The 15,010-nt window shown below is 36.8% G+C and overlaps 1 protein-coding gene across 1 annotated transcript; it reads left to right on the top strand.

Moving 5' to 3' along the window:
* The first annotated feature begins 2 nt into the window (after positions 1-2).
* On the top strand, positions 3-14,453 carry LOC117325693 (DNA primase large subunit-like). The gene is made up of 12 exons (XM_033882112.1): positions 3-282; positions 1,812-1,921; positions 3,501-3,580; positions 4,397-4,517; positions 6,039-6,131; positions 7,589-7,726; positions 10,887-11,030; positions 11,423-11,605; positions 11,827-11,953; positions 12,670-12,752; positions 13,005-13,165; positions 13,614-14,453. The coding sequence occupies exons 1-11, from the start codon at positions 18-20 to the stop codon at positions 13,080-13,082; spliced, it is 1,422 nt and encodes a 473-aa protein (XP_033738003.1). The 5' UTR covers positions 3-17; the 3' UTR covers positions 13,083-13,165; positions 13,614-14,453.
* The last annotated feature ends 557 nt before the right edge of the window (positions 14,454-15,010 follow it).

Here is a 15,010-nt window from a genome sequence, read left to right as displayed (position 1 = left end):
TATTCGTGAAGTTAATCATGGTGCAGAGAAGCTTGAGTTGGTCGCACAACAGACGCCGCCGTTTAAAACGTTTGGGCGACTGCGATCTTCTGTGTTCATTTGTTGGCGGGAAGGAGAAAAAACTTGCGATGGAAATCCAAGAAAAGAGCCGATCCAAACGGACGAAAAAGGGTGTAAAGCTTGAACAGAAATACACTCACCCACTTCAGTTTTTTCACACACCACCGACAGATACGATTTCTTTGCAGGAGTTTGAAGAATACGCAGTGGAGAGATTGAAAGGTTACTCATCTAATATGAATATGACAAGTTGACAACCATTAGATAATGATCACAAATTTTAACTTTGATATGAGCAATGCATAATGGGTAAAACCTATTTGACAGAGTGTGATAATGAAAGATCACCCGAGCATAGTGTATAGGGCCTATAGATAACTATTTCACGTGGGGATTATAAAGAAATGGTTTGGCCCGGGCCGCCCTTCCTAGCATGGTTTCCCTAGCATATAAGTTAGTTTTAGTTGCGCACCTAGGGGAAAAAAAGAACAACCATGCAGACCACGTCTCCTAATTAACCTGAGACAGAGAAGTGAATAGTATGCCTCCACAAAGGATCGAACCAGTGACCCTCAGCTTGCCAGTCTGCCACTCTGCCTATTGATCATGATCTTGAGCTAATGGGGAAAGTCCTGCTAGCATGAAGCTAGCTAGGATCTGCAGCCAACCATATACACTGCTCACTGTTATATCCTGCCATGTTACTGCTCCCTTTTCAAATGTTTGTTTACTTTTTAATTTGGTTTATTAGCAGCTGGATCTCCATGTAGTAATGGTGATCAACTATCTCGCTAAGAACATAGGGGAGGCCCATCACATGCAATCTGGTTAGGGTTAGAGTGTTTTTCCCAAGCTAGGACACTACCAAGAGACCAAAGACTGGCCTGTTTCCCAGCTTCCCAAGAAACACAAGCTGACATGGGTAGGGTGTGTCAAACCACACACCTCTGATCTTCACCTGAGGTTATGTGGTCGGCGCTCCCTTTTCAGATGTGTACGCCCCCAAGTACACCTGTTCAGGGCATCCAGTTGACCCTTGACTTTTAGCAATTTCAGAAGTCAAATAACCTTTTCCAAAACATTATGTCAAATAGACATGCTCCTTCAAACTCTAGAGTCAAATCTGATTTTGAAAAGTCAAAAATGCACTCTCAATGGTCTACTGAATGTCCTGCATGTTCATATATTCAACAAATTGGTTCACCTATTTTTGAATGTAATATTTCATTTGCTGTTATAACTCGATGAAGAGCTGACCCAGCTACACGTCTGGTGGTCCAACCGTTTGGACCACGATAAATGAAAATGACCTTGGATTGGTCAACTTCACCAAATGTAACAGGAAAGCAAGTAGCAGTGTGTTTCCACCAGAGTTTAATCCTTGGCCCTTGGGTTGCAAGTCTGAATCTAGAAGGGCGACTGTATCAATATTGTATATACGGTATATATATATATATATGCGTACACCATTTACTTAAAACCTGCCACACCAGGTATTTTGGGTAGTTAATATATGCATAATAGAAATCAACTGGCTTCCAAAATATAATCACTGTAAGAATTCAAATTGAATCAATCATAAACAACTTTTGAGTGTGACAACTTGGAGTAATAATGCAGCTATATGAATTACTGAGCTTGAGACTGCCATTATCTGTGGAGTCCTGAGATAATCAGCTTTGTTATCTGACTTATATACTGCGCAGTGCTAACAGAATATTGACAACATCTGTTTGTTTACTTTGTTTTAGTTTTAAAAGCTTTGGATACAGCAGGTGTACGTCATATTCGAGGGAGTGAAAAATATACAGAGTTGGTGGAAAAAGAAATAAAGAAAACCAAGTTTGGTCCTATTCTAAGGGTAAGCAGGGACTAATCCAGGTTCATTTAGCTGCTGTTTATGGGTACTTTCAACTACCACAAAAATGGACCAAAATTACCCTTTTCAGACTTAAAAATTCTCCTTCCTTTACTAATTATTTTTCAATATCACTTATCAGAATTTTCTCTTAATCTTCTTTCGTAATATAATCCAAGATGACAGCCGTTTTTTTTTCCCTTCTTGCATAGGGATAAGCCCACGCCCCACTTTTGCCCATTTTCAGTGTACTAGCCCCCTGGGTTTTATACCCAGTAAAATACAGTATTATCCTTTGAAATTCAATATTTTTATGCTAATTGTGTAATGCAAATAATGCCTCCAAATGCTATCAGAATGTGCGATTTTGCATCTTTTTTCATAAAAAAATTCACTTGGCTATCTCCTCAACATACCTTAGCTCAGACTTCCCCTAAAACCTAAATTTTGTCCTGGTAAGATTTACTAAGATACATTCAATTTGAATTTTTTTAAGGTTTTTCACAAAATGTATCACTAAGGGCTTTATCATGCACATATGTACATATTTATCCTCCAAATGGCGCCGCATTGTCAGAATACACCCACCATATATATTTCTGCTGTATTTGGTAGTGACAGAAAACAGCTGTATTTAAGAATCTTAGCACATGCGTCAATTTGGACCATTCCAGTTAAAAATGTAATCCACTAGCGGACTTCCCTTTTTGAAAAGGGGTACCAACAGAAGTGATTTCTTTCTGATCGCCATTTGGAATAGAAGTGTTTTCTTCATTTAGGGTACCACCCATAGATTTTTTTTTTTTTTTTTTAAGTCGATGAAACCACCTACAGAAGCAATTTTTATTGTCAGATTTCGGTTGTGGCACTGGCTAGATGATTCTGTATAGCCATGATGCCACATCGGCCACCGACCATGTGCACTAGGCATCATAATTCGACGCCATTTTGGAAGTAATCAAACTCTCTTCTAACATCTTGTTGTTCGAGATTTAGAGTTGCCTCCTTTACACTGCAAAGGAACAAACAACAAAAAACTGTGGACGATCCGTCGATAGGGTAGCCTAGCTTATCCGATAACTTTGATAGAGAAAAAAAACATGGAACGATTTATTTCTCAAAATTAAGACACGGAAGTTTTTATTTATTTTCAGTTTAATTGCCACCCGGTACAGAAGCATTTTATTTTCCATTTTGTGACCTGGTACAGAAGTGATTTTTTTTAAAACTCCATCTTGGAACAGAAGATTTTTTTTCACGAACTTCCGCTAGTGGGTGACATTTTTAACTGGAATAGCCTTGACCTATTTCCAAGTGAAACAACGTTCAAAAGGCGAACATATTTGGATCATTGTTGATACCATTTCAATCAAAATAATTATTAAAGTATGTAACTTTTTGTAATGTATCAAAATATAAATTGACCACCATTCCTGTTTTCAATCGATCATACCTAATTTTTGTCAATGTATAGGCATCTTTCAGGGTTTCAACTAAATTTAGCAATCAAATTAATAACATTTTATTTATCATTAACCATAGTTTGTGTTGAAGATAATTATAATGAATAAATCTGTTTCAGACTGACAGAAGAGAGGATGAATTCCTGCGAAGGCTCGACCACATTTCACACTTCATTTTAAGATTGGCATATTGTAGATCGTAAGTAGAATAAGTAGTATGACTCGGGTGTTCGGATGACTCATCATCAGAACTAGTCTTAGGACTCGATGGGTGTGCGGGTGACTCATGATCAGTACTCGGACTTGATGGGTGTGTGGGCGACTCATGATCAGAAATTGCCATAGGACTTGGTGGGTGTCTGGGTGACTCATGATCAGAACTTGTCCAAGGACTCGATGGGTGTCTGGGCGACTCATGATCAGTACTCGGACTTGATGGGTGTGTGGGCGACTCATGATCAGAAATTGCCATAGGACTTGGTGGGTGTCCGGGTGACTCATGATCAGTACTAGGACTTGATGGGTGTGTGGGCGACTCATGATCAGAAATTGCCGTAGGACTTGGTGGGTGTCCAGGTGACTCATGATCAGATCTAGTCCGAGGACTCTTGGTATTTGGGCGACTCATGTTGACATGCAAACAAAAAAGAACAGCCTGTTCAAATAGAAAAGAATGTCTTCCCACCATGAATATGACCGGGACACAAATATGGCATCAAAATTTGTGTCCATATTCTCTAAAATAGAAATCTGTGCATGACAATTCAAAGAAAACAATAAGTGTTCTGGCAGTCAGTCAAAGTTACCCGACATTGTAGATTGATAGTAACAACAGATCCCGAAGAACTCTTATGACAGTATGTTTTATTGATTAATAAGTGTTAGCAGAGTGTTCTTGCATGATGCAATTTTTAACAAGCACAAGGAAAAGTTATGTCAGAAGCTAGCTAAATCATGAAATGTTAACATTTGTAAAGATCATAATCTTGTATTTCACAAAAAAAAAAAATTTCAGGGAGGAGTTAAGGAGATGGTTTTTGCAGCAAGAGTTGGAGTTGCTGAGACTGAGGTTCCAGAGGGAAACCCCAGAAAGCAGACAAGAGTTCCTCCAAGAAAATAACCTCAACTACAGTCCAGTATGCCTTCTTACATGTATCCCTTAACATTGTCACTTTTATCATATAATTGGGAAAGCAAATTACGCACTCTTAGGAATGATAGATTGTAATTTTGTTAGTGGTTTTGGTTCTTGATCAGGACAAACGAGTCCTTAGACACTTACACATCTATTATCAGATTTTAAACAAAGGTAACCAAACAGATTTATACAATATTTACCTACTCGCTGTACATAAGATTTACCATCTCACTGAACATAAGATTTACCACCTCGCTGTACATAAGATTTACAACCTCGCTGTACATAAGATTTACCACCTCGCTGTACATAAGATTTACCACCTCGCTGTACATAAGATTTACCATCTCGCTGTACATAAGATTTGCCACCTCACTGTACATAAGATTTACCACCTCACTGTACATAAGATTTGCCACCTCGCTGTACATAAGATTTACCATCTCACTGTACATAAGATTTACCACCTTGCTGTACATAAGATTTACAACCTCGCTGTACATAAGATTTACCACCTCGCTGTACATAAGATTTACAACCTTGCTGTACATAAGATTTACAACCTCACTGTACATAAGATTTACCACCTCACTGTACATAAGATTTGCCACCTCACTGTACATAAGATTTACCATCTCACTGTACATAAGATTTACCATCTCACTGTACATAAGATTTACCACCTCACTGTACATAAGATTTACAACCTCGCTGTACATAAGATTTACCATCTCACTGTACATAAGATTTACCATCTCGCTGTACATAAGATTTACCATCTCGCTGTACATAAGATTTACCATCTCGCTGAACATAAGATTTACCATCTCGCTGTACATAAGATTTACAACCTCACTGTACATAAGATTTACCATCTCACTGTACATAAGATTTACCACCTCGCTGTACATAAGATTTACCTCCTCACTGTACATAAGATTTTCCATCTCACTGACCATAAGATTTACCATCTCACTGTACATAAGATTTACCACCTCACTGTACATAAGATTTACCATCTCACTGACCATAAGATTTACAACCTCGCTGTACATAAGATTTACCATCTCACTGTACATAAGATTTACCATCTCACTGTACATAAGATTTACCATCTCACTGTACATAAGATTTACCACCTCACTGTACATAAGATTTACCACCTCGCTGTACATAAGATTTACCATCTCGCTGTACATAAGATTTACCATCTCGCTGTACATCAGATTTACAACCTCGCTGTACATCAGATTTACAACCTCGCTGTACATAAGATTATAGAGAAGATTAAAAGACTTCATAATCTAGTATACTTAACATGTTGGTGTACATATGCATCAATTGTCATTTGTCTGATGAAGGTGATGGATTGAAGTCATAGAAATGTCAGGAATTATATCCAATATGCAAAAGTTATTCACATGCATATTAAATGCTAACCTGAAGGGTGCATCAAATTGTCTAATAAGGGCAACATGGTTTTGTTAACACAACAAGTGTGTTTTTTCTTCAAATACAGATTTCTGAGGATGAAAAAAGGGACATCACCCCAGAGTTGATAGCAGCAGCTGGAAGGAATTCATCACAGGCACACACACAGGAGTATTTCAAGGTGTGTATTAATACATAGGTATAAATACCAGTCACACACAGGAGTGTTTCAAGGTGTGTATTAATACATAGGTATAAATACTAGTCAGTCACAGGAGTGTTTCAAGGTGTGTATTAATACATAGGTATAAATACCAGTCACACACAGGAGTATTTCAAGGTGTGTATTAATACATAGGTATAAATACCAGTCACACACAGGAGTATTTCAAGGTGTGTATTAATACATAGGTATAAATACCAGTCACACACAGGAGTATTTCAAGGTGTGTATTAATACATAGGTATAAATACTAGTCAGACACAGGAGTATTTCAAGGTGTGTATTAATACATAGGTATAAATACTAGTCACACAGGAGTATTTCAAGGTGTGTATTAATACATAGGTATAAATACTAGTCACACACAGGAGTATTTCAAGGTGTGTATTAATACATAGGTATAAATACTAGTCAGAAACAAGAGTATTTCAAGGTGTGTATTAATACATAGGTATAAATACCAGTCACACACAGGAGTATTTCAAGGTGTGTATTAATACATATGTATAAATACCAGTCACACACAGGAGTATTTCAAGGTGTGTATTAATACATAGGTATAAATACTAGTCAGACACAGGAGTATTTCAAGGTGTGTATTAATACATAGGTATAAATACTAGTCACACAGGAGTATTTCAAGGTGTGTATTAATACATAGGTATAAATACTAGTCAGACACAGGAGTATTTCAAGGTGTGTATTAATACATAGGTATAAATACCAGTCAGACACAGGAGTATTTCAAGGTGTGTATTAATACAAAGGTATAAATACTAGTCACACACAGGAGTGTTTCAAGGTGTGTATTAATACATAGGTATAAATACTAGTCAGACACAGGAGTATTTCAAGGTGTGTATTGATAAGTATATATATCAGACAAATACACTGGAATATTGATCGTACCAGGTATTCTTTTACGATAGGACCCCTAAAAAAAATCTTGTGAAAATTCCCAATTTGCCACTGAAAAATTCCCAATTTGGAAGTCACTTTTGAATGATTAAATTAGTTTTATCTACAAAGACCTTTACTAAGGTACCTTTGAAAAATAAAAAAACCCACTATAGATCTAGATGTCCAAATGAAATTAAAAATAATATAAAGGCAATATTCATCAAAGAAAAACTGAAATTTGTATGAATTTCACGTTTTTGTTTTTCCTGATGTCACATTTTGTCGCGTAGAATTTCCCAATTCAGTGGACTCTGGACCCAGTTGAAAAATTGTAGGAAAATTCCTTAGCGCATACTTAATAATACAGAAAAGCATCACAGAAGTACAGTATTTCATATTTATGCATTCAGTTAAAACAAGAATATTTCAAGGTGCATATGATTATGAAAAAATTCTGGATTTATGTCCAAACAAAAGTTAGATCATAAGATACAACAGTAATTTCTTGTCTTCAGGTTCCATTTGTGGAGGTGCTTGATTTGATCAGCAAAAGAAAAGTGTTTCTGAGTGAAGGATTTGCGTATGTACCACGGGAAGACATGATATCTATCCTTCTGACCCACTACCGTGCACATCTGTCTCATTCCTTAGCTGTGAGTATTGTATGGTACTTTCTGTGCTACATTGAAAAGAAAGAAAACTTCTTCATCCACCATCACCAGATCTTTTTACTGACCATCATCAGATGGTTGGCTAATAAATCTCACCATGCCCAAGAAATTAATTACTTGGTTCTCTGGCAGTTTATTTTTCCAGAGATGGAAATTTATGATAAAATAGTTTTAGCCTTAACTCCATGGTCTTTCATCTGACTACAAACAATCTTGTCTTGAAAAAATATTTTGATTTTAAAAAGTGTTGTTGCATTTTGATTAAATATGGTGAGACACTTTTATAATAGGGTTATGGTATCACATCTGCCAGTTTTAAAGTTAACTTTATTTTAATTTTGATTTGATGATTTTGAATGAGTTATTGCCCTTTTTATTAGCCCACCATCATCAGATGGTGGGCTATTCAAATCGCCCTGCGTCCGTGGTCCGTCGTCCGTCCGTCCGTCCCTCCGTCCGTCCCTCCGTCCGTAAACAATTCTTGTTATCGCTATTTCTGAGAAAGTACTGAAGGGATCTTTCTCAAATTTCATATGTAGGTTGCCCTTGGTCCCTAGTTATGCATAGTGTATTTTGGGACCGATCGGAAAACAAAATGGCCGACAGGCAGCCATCTTGGATTTTGACAATTGAAGTTTGTTATCGCTATTTCTGAGAAAGTCCTGAAGGGATCTTTCTCAAATTTCATATGTAGGTTTCCCTTGGTCTGTAGTTATGCACATTGCATTTTGGGACCGATCGGAAAACAACATGGCCGTCAGGCAGCCATCTTGGATTTTGACAATTGAAGTTTGTTATCGCTATTTCTGAGAAAGTCCTGAAGGGATCTTTCTCAAATTTCATATGTAGGTTTCCCTTGGTCTGTAGTTATGCACATTGCATTTTGGGACCGATCGGAAAACAACATGGCCGACAGGCAGCCATCTTGGATTTTGACAATTGAAGTTTGTTATCGCTATTTCTGAGAAAGTCCTGAAGGGATCTTTCTCAAATTTCATATGTAGGTTTCCCTTGGTCTGTAGTTATGCATATTGCATTTTGGGACCGATCGGAAAACAACATGGCCGACAGGCAGCCATCTTGGATTTTGACAATTGAAGTTTGTTATCGCTATTTCTGAGAAAGTACTGAAGGGATCTTTCTCAAATTTCATATGTAGGTTGCCCTTGGTATGAAGTTGTGCATGTTGCATTTTGGGACCGATCGGAAAACAACATGGCCGACAGGCAGCCATCTTGGATTTTGACAATTGAAGTTTGTTATCGCTATTTCTGAGAAAGAACTGAAGGGATCTTTCTCAAATTTCATATGTAGGTTGCCCTTGGTCCCTAGTTATGCATAGTGCATTTTGGGACCGATCGGAAAACAACATGGCCGACAGGCAGCCATCTTGGATTTTGACAATTGAAGTTTGTTATCGCTATTTCTCAGAAAGTGCTGAAGGTATCTTTCTCAAATTTAATATGTAGGTTGCCCTTGGAATGAAGTTGTGCATATTGCATTTTGGGACCGATCGGAAAACAACATGGCCGACAGGCAGCCATCTTGGATTTTGACAATTGAAGTTTGTTATCGCTATTTCTTAGAAAACACTGAAGAGATCTTTCTCAAATTTCATTTGTAGGTTGCCCTCGGTCCCTAGTTATGCATATTGGATTTTGAGACCAGTCAGAAAACAACATGGCCGACAGGCAGCCATCTTGTATTTTGACAATTGAAGTTTGTTATCGCTATTTTACAGAAGGTACTGAAGGGATCTTTCTCAAATTTTATATGTAGGTTCCCCTTGGTCCCTGGTATTGCATTTTGGGACCAATCCAAAAACAACATGGCCAACAGACAACCATTATTGCTAAATCTTAAATTTTATATATGGGTTCCCCTTGTTTGAAAAGTACTAGAGGGCTGTTTCTGAATTTACACAGATTAGTAAGGCTTAGAGGAAGGGAAAAGTAGAGAAAAGATCAATCTGACATGGAACCTATAAAGATCATTCAATGGTGGGCGCCAAGATCCCTCTGGGATCTCTTGTTCAGTATACAATGTGTTTGTCTGTCCCATCTTTCGGTTATTGACGGATCCCTAAGGTGAAAGTTGGAAGGCTGTCAGTGTGAAAGTAAATGGTGCTTTCATAGTAGCATTTTGATTTAAGAAACCTTGTTATACCCCCGCAACGAAGTTAGGGGGGGTATACTGGAATCAGGTTGTCTGTCCGTCCGTCTCTCTGTAGACATATTTTGTCCGGACAACTCCTAAACCGGTGGGCCAATTCCGATGAAACTTCACACAAATATTAATGATCATGTGTAGATGTGCATGCCACTTTATTTTTCTCAAAATTATGGTTGCTATGGCAACTGGTCACTATAAACAGGTTTTCCGATAAGAACCATAACTTTAAGTTTGTCCGGACAACTCCTCCTAAACTAAATGGCCAATTTCGATGAAACTTCACACAAATATAGAGGACCATTTGTAGATGTGCATGGCACTCTCTTTTCTTTCAAAATTATGGTTGCTATGGCAACTGGTCACTATAAACAGGTTTTCTGATAAGAACCATAACTTTAAGTTTGTCCGGACAACTCCTCCTAAACCGAAGGGCCGATTTCAATGAAACTTCACACAAACATAGAGGACCATGTGTAGATGTGCATGCCACTTTATTTTTCTCAAAATTATGGTTGCTATGGCAACTGGTCACTATAAACAGGTTTTCCGATAAGAACCATAACTTTAAGTTTGTCCGGACAACTCCTAAACTAAATGGCCAATTTCAATGAAACTTCACACAAATATAGAGGACCATGTGTAGATGTGCATGCCACTTTCTTTTTTTTTCAAAATTATGGTTGCTATGGCAACTGCATGGTCACTATATTACTGGGTTATTTTAGTTAGCCTCTAATTAACAGTTCCAATTCACCATTGACTCGTGCAGATTGCGGGGGTATTAGTCAGCCATCCTGGCGACAGTTCTAGTTACATTCTTGCATCAAAATGCATAAAATACATAAAAACTGTATAGGAAATGACCCCCCGAAATGTATATTATTTTGTCATGGGACATGCATTTATTGTTTGGCATACTTGTTTATCATGTAACTTTGACCTTTATTGAGGTACATATATATTTGATAAGGTGACATGTCGAGCTCTTCCTCATCTGGAGGAGGACGACAGACTGCTGCCAATGGTGTGTGGACTAAGTAAGCGCTATGTCGGGAAAGACTACACCTCAAAAAAGACCAATGTAGGGCAGATCACAGCAGATATGGTAGAGATGGTAAGTTCAGCAGTCAAGGCCACGGATGGTCTGATCGACGGTTTTGCTGTTTATATATCCAAGTAGAGAGAGAGAGAAATTGATGCTAAAAAAAATTTTGGATCCAATAAAGATATTTCTTCAGTGGACATGATATTAAAAATATTGAAATATGAAATACCAATCAATAATCTGTTCTTGACATTTGAAATATGATCATTTTTTGGCCAACAAATCATATTGCCAAATTACATATTTGCCTCTGTTTTATTTTTGGAGTCACTAATAGATGTACAAATCGGAAAAATGCAGCAAGACATTAACAAAAATATTGATGAAACTAAAAGAAATGCCAGTAGGTCCTCCAGAAAATTATCTGAAACATCAGGTAGGTTTGTGTTTTCTACCTTCAGCTCTCCAAACAGTCCTTTCCAATGTGTATGCAGCAGCTGCACGAGTCAATGAGAAGAGACCACCATCTACGTCACGGGGGTCGCCAGCAATATGGACTCTTCCTTAAAGGAATCGGCTTGTCACTTGAGGAAGCTATGACCTTTTGGAGAAAAGAGTTCACCAAACTTATAGATGGTGACAAGGTAAATGTTACAGTCCGTCAGCTTCTGTTGTTAAAGTTTGACTACGATACACAATGTAACGTTAGTTGTATGGACTGAATTTTAACTGCTGAATTCTGAACTATGTGAATAAAACTAACAACAGAATTTTGAAAGTTCATATTTCTAAAAACTCTGTATTTGCTATGTCATTGTCATGAAGTAGTGTAATTTTGTAGTTTGAAGATCAAAATGTGTTTCAGTTTGACAAGAATTACTCCTATAATATCCGCCATAACTATGGTAAGGAAGGGAAGAGGGCCAACTATACTCCCTACAGTTGTATGAAGATCATCATGTCCAATGCCCCGGGACAGGGCGACTTCCACGGTAGGATATCTATTTTGTGAAGTGTTGTTACTACAGTATCTAAGTACTATGTCAAATAAAAGGATACTCTGTAACTCACAATTTCACTCGGAGGTTAATCATACTTATACTTATCTAATGTCCCTGGAATTCAAGCTTAACAAGATTGATATTGTTTCTATTTATGTCCCAGAATAAAACCCCTAGGGCCATATATATTTTGTACCCACACCTGTCTGATACATCCCTTCAGATTCTTGTCTCGGCCTTTGTTCTAGATATCATTGCATTTCCCCAGACAGTGTCACATGCCACCTTCATATCCTTTGGACCAGTCAAGGTCATGTCAAATTTGACAAATTAAAACATTTTCTCTGGCTTAACGTCCCCATTATTGCAAATCTACAAATAAAATCAATACTCTGATACATATACAGTATTCCTATTTAGTGTGATATGTGTCATTCTGAAAAAAATCATCAGCTTGGGGTCAAATTCGCAATCTAATCCCAACAATTTTACTGGTGCTTAGTCTATTTTAGCAAATATCTTCATGAAACCTCACATTGTTGTTTCGGTGTTGTGTGTTACATTTACTACCACTGTCTTTTGTCAGAGATTTTAGTATAATCTTAAATTGTTTGAATATTATTATTATTCTTTCATAACTCAAACAGAAGTAGGGTCATCTATTCTTCTAGGTTGTAATAATGTAATTTTGTGATTTCTCATCACAGGGTGTCCATTTAAACATTGTGATGAAGCACTTCTTGCACAGAAGTTGCGGGCACAGAATTTATCAAAGGATCAAATTGAAAAGGTAAGGTTCATATATCTGAAAATCTTGTAAAACATACTCTTTTGATTAGTTAGGATGATTTGTCTAAAAAGATCATTTGATGTCAGGTTAGTCTTCAGTAAAGAATCTTTTAATTGCAAAGCTATGGTGCATCTTTTAGATTTTCACTATTATCAACTTTTAATAAACAATGTTTAAGGTTTTTAGCCACTTGTTCCATTGAAAAAAATGTCTGATGCTGGATTTGTATTTGAACAATAAATCTATATACAGATCATGAGTGAGGTGAAAGGGTGGCCACTATGGGGTAGCGTGTACAAAGCACTTCCTGGCCAGACATGCAGGCGTTGAGGAACAGGATATCAACAGTATAAATCACCCTAACCAGTACTTTGAGGAGAGTCAGAGAATACTCCGTGGGGACAAGAAGGAAGGTCAGTATCTGCAATAGGCTTCTTGTTTTCCCATCGATACTTTACCAAAATATATATTTTATGATCTGATTTAAAAAAATTCTTGAACTTAATATTATCATTAATTTATTCATACTGATAGGATGTTATTGTTTTGCATGCAAATTTTGTTTAGGGTACTATAGTATCCAAATTAGAGAAGGGGATACTGTAATATTTGTTAACTCGCTATAAAAACCAGCCCAGTCATGAAGAATATAAGATATAAGACCAGGACCCAAATAATCGGATCTAAAATTATCTCACACTAAGTCATACTTTGATTACTTCTCCAATCTCAAATGTTTTTGGGTGATTTCCATTTTAATAAAAAAAAATATTTGTGAAAGTTTTTAATATATTGAACAACTATCTCTGTGTCAAGATACTTTCTGTAATGAAGTAATTGAATTTTTTATCCGATTACCAGCTGTTCGAGCCGTCCCCAGCACACCCCGCTCACAGCACTCCAGTCAGTCACAAGGAACGCCAAAGTCTGAAAAGGTAGCCGACAGCCAAGGTACCCCTCGAGGTCATATGAGTGGTATAGAGGAAATGGAGGATGATGATGACCTTATGATGTCAATGGACTGTTGAACGCTTTTTTTATGTATTGGCCAATGACCCGAGAAATACATTCATAATGTTTAGGAATTTTGCTACTGCCACAGATTTTTGAATTTATTTTAAATATTAAAACATAAATCAAATGTTTATTAATTTATTACAGGTACTTCCCTTTGTTATTATATTTCATTAGTGTCGGGTAATTCAGTTAATATACTCAATCAGTTTGCTAGCACCATTTAAGTTTGAACATTGTTAGATCTTAAAAAATAAGAGTTTGATTTGATTGTTTTTAGTTCAGTTTAATACCAGGCATTGGGCATTGTCAAAGTTAAGTTGTATGCTTCATAGCTCAAGGCAATAAGGAAAAAAAACATGTGACTTTGACATCTGTGTTGAATATTTTGATAAATAAACATATATTTTGCAATGTAAAGACATTCATTTGTATATAGGATTTTTATATAGAGATATGGGCATCCTTTGTTAAGGTTTTGTGTTTTTAAATCTTGATGATTTTACTGTCAAACAACAGATGTGGTATTAAAGTAAATTCTCTGGAAGTTGAACAGATGTGACTAGCGATTGGTGCCTTTTTGTTAAGCAAATCCTTGCATTATACTATTTAAATCAATATTATACTGACATTTGGTGTGTCCATAGAACATTTTTGTCATGCCATATTAAAATATAACAATGATCATCCAATCGTTATTTGTTCTTCAAAGCTTTACGTTTGTGTAGTTTGTGTTTATGTTAAAATGTTTTCATAATGGTGACCATCTTGGTGTTCAGACCGACCCAAAAAATTGCACCACTTGGTCAGGGCCATCTCGGATCATTTTCACACAAGTTTGAGCTAAATTCTACTGGTTGAACTTGAGAACTTAAAATGTGTTAAAAACAAGAGGCCCAATTGGCCTGCATTGCTTATCTGGTAGTCACTTGTTGATTATACAGCTTTCATTCTTTTTGGTAATCAGAACAAACCCTCATATACATGAACAATTTTTACCTCGACCTTTAATGTGGTTTGTGAAGCTTAATAATAAGGAACCTAACGGCCATTGTGATTTTTTTTTTTACTTTTGGTCAACCAGGCATCATTTGAATGTTTTAACAAATTTGACGCCTGTGATCTTGAATATGGGTCGAGTTAATTTCTTTTTGCAAACTTTGTCAGGTTTCATTAAAAGAACCTATTGTCCAAATATCATTACTCAGTCTTTGTTAGTGAGAAAATGTCTAAAACTTTCAAGT

The sequence above is a fragment of the Pecten maximus genome, chromosome 4 (assembly GCF_902652985.1).
Source record: "Pecten maximus chromosome 4, xPecMax1.1, whole genome shotgun sequence".
Taxonomy (NCBI): domain Eukaryota; kingdom Metazoa; phylum Mollusca; class Bivalvia; order Pectinida; family Pectinidae; genus Pecten; species Pecten maximus.
The sequence above is the reverse complement of the archived record's forward strand: the minus strand, read 5'-3'. Positions and strand labels throughout refer to the sequence as shown.

What these genes read in the sequence shown, in the direction of transcription:
- LOC117325693 (XM_033882112.1), top strand. Translation starts at nt 18, where the DNA reads ATGGTGCAGAGAAGCTTGAGTTGGTCGCACAACAGACGCCGCCGTTTA. An exon ending in AGTTTGGTCCTATTCTAAGG is followed by an intron (nt 1,922 to 3,500) that starts GTAAGCAGGGAC and finishes AATCTGTTTCAG; the next exon opens with ACTGACAGAAGAGAGGATGA. An exon ending in GGGACAGGGCGACTTCCACG is followed by an intron (nt 11,954 to 12,669) that starts GTAGGATATCTA and finishes TTCTCATCACAG; the next exon opens with GGTGTCCATTTAAACATTGT.